This window comes from Strigops habroptila, chromosome Z (genome assembly GCF_004027225.2).
Source record: "Strigops habroptila isolate Jane chromosome Z, bStrHab1.2.pri, whole genome shotgun sequence".
NCBI lineage: Eukaryota > Metazoa > Chordata > Aves > Psittaciformes > Psittacidae > Strigops > Strigops habroptila.
The window spans coordinates 34,800,304-34,815,066 of NC_044302.2; the positions used below are offsets into that span (position 1 = coordinate 34,800,304).

At 35.6% G+C, this 14,763-nt stretch overlaps 1 protein-coding gene across 13 annotated transcripts in view; it reads left to right on the forward strand.

The window, feature by feature from the left end:
- Positions 1-14,763, forward strand: part of FER (FER tyrosine kinase) — a 166,503-nt gene that overhangs the window by 64,488 nt on the left and 87,252 nt on the right. For 12 of the 13 annotated variants that reach the window (XM_030511505.1, XM_030511506.1, XM_030511513.1 and 9 more), the window contains one exon: positions 12,648-12,740. In XM_030511505.1, the coding sequence (XP_030367365.1) occupies positions 12,648-12,740 (93 nt within the window). Of the gene's footprint in view, positions 1-3,349; positions 3,602-12,647; positions 12,741-14,763 lie in introns of those variants that run through there. The other variant, XM_030511518.1, reaches the window with a different exon arrangement.

Genomic DNA, 14,763 nt, shown 5'->3' on the forward strand with positions numbered 1-14,763 from the left:
GGGAGGTTGCATCCCTGGTGGTGTTCAAGGCCAGGTTGGACAGGTACTTGGGAGACATGGTTTAGTGTGAGGTGTCCCTGCCCATGGCAGGGGGGTTGGAACTAGATGACCTTAATGTCCTTTCCAACCCTAACTATTCTATGATTCTATGATTCTGTGGTGGTTAGGAGAGGTCTACTGAGGGCCAGTATCCAAAGCTGTGGGTGTATATTAGAGGGGTTTTGTACAATTCAGGTGCTCGCTGCTGCTGTGTGGTTGATCTGTTCAGTCTGTGGGATTTACATGTATTATTTGTAAATTAACTCTACTTACATGGATCATAGTATCTACAATGTGATCTTGACATTGAAGTGTCTCGGGAACAATGTGATAATGAAATGTAGCTTTATAATGTGATGAAAATTAGTGAGGAAATAAGGATTTTCAACTAAGATGACTAGAGTATCATCTCAGTTCCTTTTTTCAACATACTTCTTAAGAAGTTGCTGCATTGAGTCATGTATAACTATATCCATAATCTGTATAAATTCTTAATTTTTTTTTGGGGGGAGAGGGGGTCAGCGAAAGAAGTTTCTGCTATTACTGAGAAGACTGTCTTTTGTTTGCCAAGCAACTTGAGAATGCTTAATATGTACTACTGATGAATTTGAGGAGAGACCCCTTGGTTGGACAAGTCTCATTTTAATGAGTAATGAGTGAAACACATGAAAGACTCCTGTTGACTATGGAGCATAACAATTCACAGTCTTTTTGTAATTCTGCAGGAAAAATGCTATGTAATTTATTTTGGCTCATTGTGCTAGATACAATTTATGAACTTCAGCTTGGATAGGATTGAAATCGGTTACTCTCTCATACCATTACTGACACTTGCACTCTGAGTCTTTCCTCCTTCCTATGTCTGTATTTTCAGAGTAGTCTTGTTTATACTCTGTGGTGTATGACACGAGGTCAGTGGACAATAGGCTTTACTCAGACTAGAATTTGAACACTGCCTATTGGGTTTGCATTTTTGATCTTCTGTTGTTTAACAGATATTTGTGGTATTGTTTAATGTGTAAAAACCTTTAACACTATGTTGGTTTGCTGTTTTCCGTAATGCAAAAAATAGTGGGTATTTGTACATTACGCATGTCAGTTCTGCACAAAAATACTATGTATTTCTAGTAGTTATGCCAATAGATATTACTTATAGAAATAAAAGCTTAATTTTAAATTGGCATTCTACAAGAATTACTCATTAATCCTACCTCAGATATGCTGCTGAAGTTCTGTAATTGCAGCTGTTACAAAGTTGCTCTATCATTTTATCTATTAATATGAAATCTGATTTTGTTAATAAACCGATGCAGGGATCTGTGAAGAACGTCACATTCTGACTGTGCTAGCTGTCAAACAGAAACACCTGATCAAATTTGAATCTAGTCGCACTACAAAATCTTTCTGGTTATGAAAGTTTTATTCTTTAAACAGCTAATGTAAATGTGGGCATGGCTTAAGAACCTGTTGTGTCTCATCTGACTGAAGCTGTTCAGGGTTAACTCTTGAAGCTTTGTTTTATTGTAATAAAACAAATGCACCCTCTCACAATACAATTTCCAAAACAGGATACAATCACAAGTCCATATTTAATAATGTGATTTATTCAGGGAAGAAAAAGGTTTTCCGCTCTGGCAGATCACATAACATGTCTAATGCTATTTCACATCGCTTGATGTAGCATTTGCCAGGGTTGCTTCGTTAAAGCCAGTCAGTGAGTCAGTTAGAGCTACTCAGAGTCACAAAAGGCATCTTCATTGTTAGGTGCCAGTTTCTGGGTGGCAGTGTGGAGAATGCAGAATCCAAGGAATGTTACTTTAAACCAGTCAAAATGGTATGATAATTAAGTTACAGACAACTCGTTTCTGGTGGGTTCATGTAATGGTTGGCCAGGGAGATTGGGTTCCTCACGGGCCTCTAGAAACTTCCTTTGAGGTTAGGGGAAAATTTGGGGGTTCTCCTCCCCTGGAGGGAGGTACTGCCTTCTGTACGTTGACATGGATCTGTGCTAAAGTTGGGTGGTGAGTCCCTGCTTGCAGCCAGGGAGTCTGCAGCTGTGAAATACTTAGTTCTTGGTGTCTCATGGACCCTGGAAGGACCTACGGTTGCTTGTGGATTTCAAGGTCATGCGATATGGAGAGGATGTTCTTCTATCCTGTTCCATCCTTACATGTTGACTTCTGGCCCCTGTTTCCCTAGCAGCTATTGGCACTTTGGGGTATAGCTGCTTCAGTGCCTCTAATCTAATTCCAGGCACCAGAATTTCTTGGGCTTGAATGCCTCAAAGCTGGACTCCACCACTAGATTTGTCAGACACATTTCCTTAGCAGGCATTACTGTGACTGTGTGACATACTGTGACATACCTTTGACTAAAAAGCAACCAAATCCAAACCACAGTTTTTTAAATATATATTTAATGAGATCTGGGAAGACTGTGTCATTGCTTCTGTTACTGAGTAATGCATTCTAATTAAAGTAATTGACCGGTATACTAAGTGCAGTCACTAACAGCGTGCTAAATTCAGTTCATGCTATGCTTATAAATACTGTATTTGGGTACCTTTTGGCTGCATGACTCTCAGCTGGCACAGTGCTCTGCTTTGTTGGCCGATGGGCAGACTACTTGCTCTCATAGCTTCAGTCTTCACTTTACGCGGCTGGTACAACATCCTGTGAGTTGCTTCAGTTGTCTATCAATTTATTCTCCTTTGGATACAAAATGCTGAATACCAAAGTCCTCCTTAGAAAATTTCCTTTTAAAGGGAACCTCTGCTTGAGTTGAGGACACGTGAAACTTTGTTTTCAGTTATCTCTAAGGAGAAACCCCTAAACTGTTCTTCTCATTTGACCCCTTACCTTTGGTCTGTATTCCCTATATTTTTCTGGAATATCTTTTGAGTAGCCTTTGTAGCAGTAATAATTCACCTGCTTGTAGCTTATAGCTGCAATTTTTGTCTTTGCCGCCTTCTAATCCCCTTCCTACAAACTGCCTAACAGATTTGGGATCATGTTTCATCAGGGTGCTGGTGCCATTATAGTTGGTGGAACCAGAGGAGATTTCCCTGTGCAGATCAGGAATAAAGGATTGAGAACAGTTCATGCTTTGTGCCTTGCTGAAATGGGGGTTGGCTTCCGATCTGGAATTTTTGAGTTATAAAATAACCAGAACACAGGTTTTTGCTCTTAATGAGAAAAAGAGAACGGTTTGTGTTTCTCCGTCTGGAGGGTATGTAAATTTACATAGATTTCTGGCAAGCCTATTACTGTCATTTTAAGTTTGTGGTTAGTAAAGATAATTTCCATTCCAGGTGGCATTCTTTGGCATGTACACTTCACTCCAGGGATTCACCAACATGCTTGTGGTAGCTGTGAGTGATCTTCATCCTTTTGTGACTTCAGCTACTGACCATTGCAGAGACCATTAGGAATTGAGGGGTTTTTTGCCATTTTGTCCAACACTTCTTAACGTTCAACAGTCCAGATCCTCATGTAAAAATGCCTGGAAGTTGTGTTTATATCTGCTTAATCTGCCGAGTTCATTGTGTGATTCACTGTGCTTCGCCACCTGCACTGTAAAATTATTCATGCCTCGTGCAAAATGTAGCCTAGAGGTTCTTCACCTTTTTGTATTATTAGCCCATACAGCTTTTTCACCAAATTTTCCCTCTATTGAAATTGCCCTGTTTTTATAGCTCTCTTGAGCATAGGTCAAGAAATTTTAATTTTTCAAAAATATGTATTCATTACAAATTTGGCTCTAAGCTTTCAGGAGTCTGAACTGGTTTGTTAAGTTGCCTTTATTAAAATCAGTTTTCCTTTGTTTGGCATCATTATGCGACCAGAGGATGGAGCTATGTTTGTGGTGTACAGATACATTCGTTAAGCAAAGCAGGAATTTGTTACTGATTTTCAAGGTCCTCTTGATCTGCCTTGCAAAAGCCTTTCTCTGTCTACCTTTTCCTTTCACAAAAACAGTGATTGGACTGGATCTCAGTGCCTCAGCTTAGGTGCAGTACATTTAATCATCATCTTCTCTAGAGCACAGTTGACATTCTTAATGATAATTAGATGAAATCACCCCCCCACCCCCCTTAAATAAAAAGGCTGTTTAGTATGTAAAAATTAAAATGTACCATGTCTCTGGAAACATTATTGCTAGCCCCAATGAAGAGGTACTCTGCTTCCTTGAAGATGTCTAATACACATTTGTGTGTTTGGAAGATTTACTAATCATTTCAAGGATGAAAGTGACATTTCCCTGACATTTCATACATAGCTTGAAAAATTGGTCCTCTGAAACTATAATTAAAACAGATAACATAGTGCAGTAAACTTAACTGCACATTCTGTTCTGATAGATAGTCATTCAAAAAGAAAGCAAAGGGTCAACCATAGTATTCATGCTGCTTTTTAAAACATTAATTCATTTACACAGAATGTATGCTGACATCTGATGCTTTCCTAAGTAAAATCTGCCAAATACTTTCAGGTTTTTGTCTCCAAAGAGTTCACCAGTCTCTTGGGCAATGATCTTTTTTATTGCTGTTTCCCTGAACAGAAAAAAAATACTTTCTACTCTGTATTGCACCTTAAAAATTCTGGTATATAAGTAATAATATGCATATAAGTAATCAAAACAGTAGAAAACTTTATTTGGAAATAAAACAAATATTTTTGATAGTAAGTTGAGTGAATTCCTTGACTTGTTATAAATTATACAGATTATATCTGTATTTGGGTTTTTTTTATGTCAATGTTACATATGAGTAGTTACATTCCTGCAGAACAGATTGTTGTAACAGTGCTTGATTTCACATATAACAGGAATGAACTCAGAGTTAGCACTCAAAACAAGGTCTGAATGTTCCTGAAGATATCAGGTCACTATTTACTTAGTATTCTAAACAAAAAATGTGCTAGAAGTTTTGTGGAAAGGGAGAGAAGATAGAGAAGAAAACATTACATCACAGTCTAAATTGATGTGCACCTGCTTCCCATGTATCACAGAACTGCAGAATAATTTAAATTGGAAGAGATCTCAGGGAAGCCATCTGGTCTTGTTTCTTGCTTAGAGCAGGGTCATCTTTTATGTTATGTCAGGTTGCAAAATGCCTTTTTGCAGTTGAGGTTCTAGCAGCTCTACTGATGGAAGTCTCTCTGGGCAATCTGTTTCAGTATTTGATCACTGTCCTTATTGTGATTTTTTCCTCCCAATATCTAACTGAAATTCCTCTCTGTTGCTGTTTCCCTTTTGCTGAATACTACCTAGAAGAATCTGCCTCCATGTAATCACTTATTTTCAGCTCTGTAAATTACAAAATTTATGTAGGAGAATTCAGAAAGGCAAAATAATGCTCAGATATGTGGAGGAGCTTCTGTAGAATTAGTGAATGAGTAAATTGGCTTCACAGACTTGAAAAAGCAGACTAAAGAGTAACGTGATAAAGATACTGATTCGTAGAACTTGTTAAGAACTTGCCATCGAAGCTGAAGTTGACAAGCAGGTATTCTTTATTGCAGCACTGGAAGACACAAAGGCTGTCTGCTCCTAATGTGTGTCTCGTTTAAGCATCAAACAGACCGTGATTATATTGTTGCTTAACATACATATTCATTACATTTCCAATAAACATCGTACATATTCATTAGTTGTCTGAGAATCATTTTACATAATTCCACACCTATTTTCACATGCGCATAACAAGGTGGTAGTGGTCTTTGGTGGTCGTTTTACTTCTTCAACAATCTTCATCACTTGGCCGTTCCTTGAACTTTTGTTTGGCTAGTCTTTGAAGCATGCACAGTAGATAAATGCTTAACACCAGCTTAATTAGTTCGGTAACACTACTGACAGAAGCAAGTGATTTCTCCTTCTCCTTCTACTTATCAGTTAAAATTGCTACAGTACCTCCTGTAACATCTGCTAGTTTCAGATACTCTTTAGCTACAGTCCTGTTTTGGTTACAATAAATTTTGTACAAAGGTCATAAGGTTCTAAAACTGTGTCAGCTACAACGATTTATCTTATACAAGGATCCTTATTATGTTCTTTTGGTTGGGCTGTTTAGGTTTGGAAAGTTTTGTTGTTATGTACAAAGCCACCAAGCTTAAAGTTACTTAGAACTAAATTTTCTTATTTACAAAGGATTATATTTCATTTTGTACTTCCTTGTCTCAACACATACAATGTGTTGGGTGTTGGGTGACATGGGGAAAGTGAATACGGAGTGCTGGTTGTTCACTGTCTCTTCAGAAACAAGAAGCAGGGGCCATCAAATAACCACAGAGGCAGATGATTCAAAGCAAGCAGACAAACGTGTTCTTCAAAAACATGTAAAGAAGTTGTGCAACTGGTTGCTACAGCAGTGGTCTGTAATAGTTTATATAGATTCAGAAAGCAGCTGAAAAAAATCCTTCCATAACTGTTACATGTAGAAACATAACATCTTACATGACTAAGGCAGATCTTATACCACGGAACTTAAAAGGACAAACATATGCTGTAAAGAATTATCATTCTCCTTTTCCTGCAGGCCGCTGGCGTAGCTTGGGCTGTATCTTTTGTCTGAGAAAACATAGCTGTTCTTAAGTTTCACACCAGTAAGTCTGTTTTTTCAGGCTACACCCTGCAATTCACAAGGTGGAACATTAATTTACATCCAGTGCCGTGTTTTACAATATGTGTACCTCAATTATGCATTATTTCTGCTGCTTTGGAAAGTGTTGCTTGTGTTTAAAACAGAAAGTGTTACCTTATCAAAAAATGATTTTTGAATAGCTGTGCTGTTTAATTGGTTTCACTGTGTACTGGAGATATTTTTAATTAGCTTTGAATGTTTTAATTTTTAGTAACTCTATGTTCTATCCTCATGGCTCTGCACAGTGCTGCTCTCAATTCTAGATACCTACAATAGCAAACTAAGAAAACACGTATGTTTATATTTCCTGGGAAGGTGCTCTGAGGGCAATGATCTGTTTAGCTCAAATCATCAGCTCATATTCAGCCAGAAACTCATTCCATTTGTGAGTGCAATGTTAATAGTTTAAAATATCCTGTTTTGTTTGGTAAAGATAGTGTGATTCTTTATCTGGTTTTCTTCCTGTGGTCTTTCTGAGACACCCAGAGGAAAAAGAAAAAAAAAAAAAGGCATTTTAGGTATGAGATTAGTCTTACTTCAGAAATAAAATCATAAACTTCAGGGACATCAGGCATCTACTGTTCAGATTTTAATATATGTCAGCATTTACGTCTGCCTGAGTATGTGCTAATACTTATAAAACAGACACACAAAGATTTTGTGGTTACAATCCTCATCCAGTCATCAGTAGGGAGGCTAGAGTTGCTGTCACAGTCTGTTTGTTACATAGTTTTGGGGTGTCTCCTAAATAACTTCTAATACCCACTGCTGAAGTGACTAATGCAGAGATCCATTTTCAGAAAATTATTTTCTCTAAAGCTTCTTTGAAGAATTCTTGCTTATAAATCACTAAACTCCATTCTTACGCCAGACATTTATAGCCTTCTGAAAGCAAAATTTTTCCTATGTTATTTTCCCCATTATGTGAATTTGAAGCCTTAAGATGAATGTTGTTCCGGCACCTTTTTCATCAGGAAAATTGTAGCATTCACTTTATGAAAAAGAGAACATCTTAATTGCTCTGGCAGATACTGTCTAGTGTGTCTTTTTTATCTGTATGTTCACTGAACATATGGTTTTCAATAACTAGCAGGAACTCCTTCCGTCTAGTTTTATTAGAGTTCTTGTACTGTACTGAAAGAGTTTTCATCAAGATCTCTAAGGATGACATCCCAAGCCAAATCTCAGAAACAGTACTATCATGCTCACATTTTAGATGTCGTTGATAATGTTCTAATAAAATCTCCTTTTCTGGAGAATGAAGTTCGTCTTTCAGTTGGAGGGTCCTCATCGTATTTCCTCTTAAATTTCCCATGAAACTTCTCTAATTTCATTTGCAAGCTCCCATTCAACTTCTGTATCCATGCTGATGCTTTGTATCTGACTCATTAGGCAGTTTTTCTTTGAATGGAATAATATTAAAGTATTTGTCTGTTCATATAACCTATATGTACATGTCTGGATAGTGTTTTTAGCAGTATTCAATATATGCTACATTGTCCATTGTCCCTCTTACTGCTAATCTTCCACCTTTTGATCAGTAGAGATATGTTACTATTAGCCCTTGGGAGCATTAGCTGTTTTTTATCTTTCTTAGATCCCTCCCCAGCTTCTTACTTGCTTGCATTTCTAAAACCAGTGTGTGTATATATATATATATTTATAATAACGTCTAAGATACAGCCATTTTCTGATTTATACAGCTAAAAAGCTCTTTGAGACTTTTATGTTATGCAGCTCAATTTAAGCAAAATCTTTTGCACTGTTGCTTTGTCTTGCTTAGGTTCATTCAAAATACCATTGTGAATATGATTCTTAAGGCCTGTCATTTTGATTGTGTCACAGTTCTGGGCGTATTGCATTATTTTTCATACACTCCAAGTTCTGTGGTGATTTTGCCTAGTGACAGAACTGTATGTCTGGCAAAAGGGGGATTTTTGTCCCCCAAGACCCTAACAGTTGCAGTGCATGACCATAGAAGATAAATTTTAGGGGAAAATCAATTAAAATGGACAGGAACTCATGTTGCACAAAATCCCCCAAAGTGAACGTACAAAAGAGAGAAGCTTGGCTTTCTGTGTTTCGTCTAAAAAGATGCACCTAAGGAAATCCTCAACCAAAATAGAGAGTGCTTCCTTTGCATTTTTCAGCTGCCCTGAATCCTGCACTTCTTTTGGGGGTTTTATGCTTTATTTTTCCTTTCTGCATCTTGTCAAAATTGAAAAATTAAAAGTAAAATAAAGAGTGCCCGAGTGGTTGTCTTTTGCTGTGACATCTCTTGGAAAGAGCTGAGGTGATTGTTTTGACTGTTAAGAAGGAAAAAGAGAACTGGAACAAAAGTCTGACTGAGATGTATACAGCTGGAAACAGGAGTTCAGCATTCCTTGTTTTGTGGCAGAATTATAATAACACTGCTGCATCCAAAATTGATTTCTTGTAAAATATGACAGAGCACTTTAATCTGATGGTTACAAGTAGTTGCTGTCAATAAGTTTCTCAATAAAAGTTATTTTTCTTAATAAATCCTTTCTACATTATTTGGAAATAAAAGCAGTAGTGCTCTGCATTATTATTAAACAGGATAATGACAATAATTCCCACCCATAAAATAGCTTTTTGCATTCAGTCTTCCATCAGTCCAGGGTAAGTAGTTGGGTTTTCAGCAGTGTTGCTAGGTGTAATTGTCCAATGGATAGAAAATTCATTACCTGTTCTAAGTGCCAGTCCCAAGTGTGGTGGAGATTCATTTCAATTCATTCTGGAGAGTGATTAGAAATATAGCTAGTCTTAAAAGAGAACTATCAGTCAATGAATTTTTCATAATTCCTTGTATGATGTGCTCTCATGCCACAAGTACACTTAAACACCGTTAAAAAAATAGATTATAAGTGCTCCCTAAGGACAGTATGTATTTTCATATATATCTAGCTTCTTAATGATAAACTACAATTTATTCCACAATAATTCAGTCATTGCATAAAATGTTATGGCCCACAGATGAGTTTTCTTTTTAATGAAATTGGTGTAGTATAAAATAAAGGAAGTGACGAATCATACTATGGTTTTGCTAATATCTCTGAAAGTCACTCATTTAAACCAAAATGAAACTGAATCAGCTAATATGTTTTAGTAGCTGGGTCTTCTATGGTAGGAAACATGCTACTCCATAATGCTCTCTACAGCATCCCTGATGGAGAACTCCCAATTCCTTTCCCATGTTCTTCTCAGGTTTGTTAGTCAAGTTAGTAACATGTCTTACGAGTTTGTCTGAACTGTATGTAGTGACTATATAGCCAGCAGGGTTGTCCTGGTTGGTCCAATATCTGATATTTGTTGGAATGAGTATTGTGTGGAATTACAGTGAACTGTTCTTCCTGAGGACACAGAGAGTCTTTGCTCTCTGTTAGCTTCCTTCAGAAATTTTAAATAACCTGATACCCTGAGATAATCCTTTCATCTACTAAATCCTTTGCTAAATTGTGCGGGCCTTGGCTGAGAAATTCAAAATTTGATGTGACTAGGATAGAGATCACTGAATGACAGTTCTGATGAGCATTTCCTTTTATTTTGGAAAGCAGGCTTAAAATAATGCTCTGACTTAACTAGTAAGATTGTACACACACAGAAATATATACCTATGAAAAAAAGTAGATGGGCTGTTCTGGGTTGTATTCTTGCAGAAGTTTAGGAGAAAAATATACATAATATGCATTAAAAAAACCCTCTTCACACTGGTGAATATACTGTTCTTAGTGAAAGCCGGTTTCCTGCAAATGAAATGGGTCCTTCTAAGGTGGTCTGCAGCTGAGGAATGAAAAAAAAAAAATAAAAAATATTTAAAAAACCACTGTTGCTGTTCTTCAGTTTTATCCAGGTTGTCCTAAAAATTCTTAAATGAAATAAATAAACTCAGTACAGGCTATAGTTGTGTGTGTCATATGTTTGATAATGCCTTCTGTGCCGACAAATTACAAGTCTTCATTGCTGTAAGATACAGAGTAGTTTCAGTATGTCAGAGGGAAAGTGCTGTGAAAATACTGAACAATGTTCATAAATGTATTGTGGTTTGAACAGGGAATGCACCATATTTGGAACAAAGCCCTTTTTAATGCTTTTTTTTATGCTTATTTTAATGTTTATTTTTTAATGCTACATTTTAATGCTTATTCTGTTTAATATGACTGTTAGCCTCTATGTATCATTTGGTGCTGCTTATCAAACTCCTCTGGTGTCTGAGTCCATGGTACTTGGGAGTCAATAAGCCTCCCTCTTGTTAAAAAACATTTTTCAATAAGGAGAATCTGGTGAATGTAGAACCATACTTATAGTTTGATGTTGTCGTTAGATAAACATACAGTTAGCGTAAAATAGAAAGAAAACAACTGAGTTTGTTTAGCAGAAGTGTAAATGGAATTCATGCATCTTTTTGATAACTTATTTTCTCCTGATCTATAAGAAGCATACATTTAATTGCAGTTAAATATCATGACTCGCTTCTGAAGAAATGTGTGAAATGAGAGGATAATTCAATACCCAGCATGCAAGCAAAATTAGACTGTGTCACTCTCAATTGTTAATAAGATTTTTTAGTTTAATTCATCAATATTATAAAAATAAAAATCAGGTCCCAGCACAGAGATTTCTATTATAAGAAAATTAATTGGCATACAATATTACTTGAGTCTGAGAAAAGGAATAAAAATGTTCTTGATGGGTAAATGGACACATAGTTAAGGAGTATTTCAGGTACTAATAAAATCCCTATTAGTGTTTTGACTATCAGTGTTTTGACTATTTGACTAGTTTTTGTACTGTTTTACACAGCATACAAATTAAGGCACATTACAGAATTTTACTAGCAAGTAAATAAATTTATATTTCTAAGACAATGTTTAACCTCTATCCTGTCAAGTAAATTGTATTTGAGTCATTTTCAAACACTGGTATATTCTGTGTATAGAATAAACAGATTTTGTTGCTTATTCTGAAGTCCTGGAATACACCAAAGCTGCATTTATTACATTATCAGATTTTCAATTTTTTCAGTCAAGGGTGTCCAAAACCTGGAAGCAACTTTTATTTGTAACACTTGCAAACACTTGTAGTTTGTCTCCATTATCAGTTTCATACAATTTAGATAACCTATAGCTAGTTAGAATGAGGTTGTTCATGTGTGATCTCTCTGCTACAGGTTTAATTACTTTGCAGATACTCATTAACATATCTTGCCTGTTTCTGAGTGTGATTTACAGGCAACAAACTCAGTTTGTCAGTGTTAATAAAAAATACATTTTTGTATTTTTTTGAAAGATTCTTTGATACTAATTTGGAGAGCTGATGGTAACTCAGAGGTTAAGACGTATACAGTCTTTGGGCTAAGTCATGTTATGAGCACTTTGGAATTTACATTGACTTATGCTGAACTAGAGGTGCTTGAGGGCGGTTTCAGTGTTCCAGTTAGATCCCTCTTCTTATAGAGTTTAAAATCCAGATGGTGCCTGCACATATGATTTACAGTAATGCTAGAAAGCAAATGGATTCTATAACTTGCACTGATTGGTACTAGTATTTACAAATAGTCTATTGTTAGAGAACATGTTAATAAAAGGAAAAAAACCTAAACATATATTAAGTAAGGATAATGTACCTATGTATTTTTGTTTTACCATGGGGGCTTTTTTTTATTCTGTGGTTTTAAAATCGATGTCCTTTTAAATAATATTTCAGGAGAGAGAGAACTGAGAATTATGCCCTTTACTTTTAGGATACAAAAGAATTTCAGTTCTCTTTATAGCTAGCAATAGCAATACTTAAAATAATTACACAAAATATTTAAGAAATTATAGAATTTGTCAGTGGTTAAATTGATGCGAGTTAGCTTAATCCCACTGAAGTTGACACTTCTCCAGTAATTCAATGGTCATACCAATTTGCTAGGTTTCACTGGAGATACTACTTTTTCTCCTAGGACAAGAAAGACAAAGTCTCAAGATTTGATACTATACGTCATTCCATAGCTGGAATTATAAGGTCTCCAAAATCCATGCTGGGCTCATCCTCGGTAAGTAGCATCAATAATGTGGTGGTGTACTACACTGTGCTATTTTTACAGATTAAGTAGGATTTTTTTTTTTTTTTCCCTGAAGCATCATGAATTTCTATCTATATGGAGAAAAATTACATTAAAATAATGTTATAAAAACAGTGATCTAATTGATCAGCAGACATTATAATATTGTGGCATATTAGTATGTGAGAACAACTTACTGCATTTAACGAAAAAAAAGGGAATTTATATGTTTTTTGCAGCTCTAAGAGTGGTGCTACACTTTGAAGAGTACCTTTCCCAGGGAGTCTGATTTACTGGAAATGCAGTGTGTTATCATAGCCTGTAGTAGGTCATGCATGTGTTAAATTGTTGCAATAATTATATTCCCTATATTTCTTATAAAGGCACCAGTATAAAAGCATATTATTACTACTACTACTTCCTCAGTAGCTTTTACTATTTAAGTAATTGGGCATTATACATCTTACTTCACACTAAAAACACTTGTTGAGTATCTCTTACTTCTAGTTGGCTTTTGTTCAGGTTCCCTAATGGATGAAGAAACTGTCTTGTTTCTTTTGCTTTTTTATTACCTCTATTTGTTTTCAAGAAGCTTGCAAGATTAATTAAAATACTGGAGCACCTACTTAGGGAGGTGACAGATTTTTTTTTTTTCCCCTGAAATGGAACATCTCCACCTTCCCCCCCTCAAAAAAAAGGAACCAAAACAAACAAAAAACAAGCAAACAAAAAACAAACAAAAAAGTAAAGTTGGGCAATTTTTTTAGAACTTTCTAAAACTGCCTTTTAAATCTGATCTTGTCAGCTGGAGCATTAGCTCAAAATAGCATTTTTGAGAAAACTTTAGAATGAATGACTCCTCTATTTTATGCTGCAACATTGCATCCAAGGACCCGTTAAAGGACCGCGGAAATTTTATTTAGGCTAAACAATATTTGGAATGTGTGGAAGAGGTTACAGTTACATGTATGCATACACAGGTGTAAATATATTTGTATACATAGGAAAATTGTGTATAGTGATAAAGGAATGGGATAATAAATATGATAATGAGATAAAATCAGTACAGGAAGACTCTTCGTATGAAAAGTGTGAAAGTTGCATGGCATATTTGAAAAGTAATAGCAGAAATCCTACTAAAATATTGAAATATCCTTGGAGATATGTAAAATCTCCACAGTATCCTAATCTTTGCTTTATAAAACTTCTAATTGACATAAAGATGCAACATTTCATATTAAAAGCATATTAAAATGTGTATTGCTGTGGTTTCTGTTCTTTGTGTAGGCCTCCAACTTTGTCTATTTGTATGTGTTGTGCAACTTGTTTCAATTTTTTTTTTTTTTTTAATAAAAATACTACTCAAAACTGCTTCAGAGAAAAATTGGAAGAGAAAAAGTTTCAAGAAAAGGATCAAGATAAAACACTTCAGATTAAGTCAGGGTCAATGGCAAAATCTTCATTGGCATTAAGTGTCATTTTAAGGAACTTATGTGACTCATTTTGATATTCATCCAATCTGTATCATTATTAATTCCATGGAAGCTGGTGTAAACCTGGGTGTACATACATGGTGGGTAGGATTGCTGAAACCTTGGAATATATTTGGGAGAAGTAAGATCGGAATTGGGTCATTTGAGGCAGAAAGTAAAATCTGAATAACAAGTGTACTCTTGATTACCTGTCACTTAAATGAGCTTCAGAGTCACAATGTATAAACTAATCAATTTTCAGTTTTGCTGTGTTTTGATTTAGCAATTTCTCCTGTGCTAGAAAAGCTAACCATGCATATACAGCTGAAATTTGCTTCACGAATTAGTACTTAGCTCCTAATGTGGTCAGCTGCCAGGCTTTTTTCTGCTGACAGTTACATCACTGTGCTTATTGCTAAATGTGTAAGCCGATACTTAAAACTTATTATCCATCAACAAAGTATACAAAGCAATTATTGAAGGTGTGTTATAAAATAATTATAATACACGTAAAAAAATTTAATTTTTTTTTTTTAGTAGAT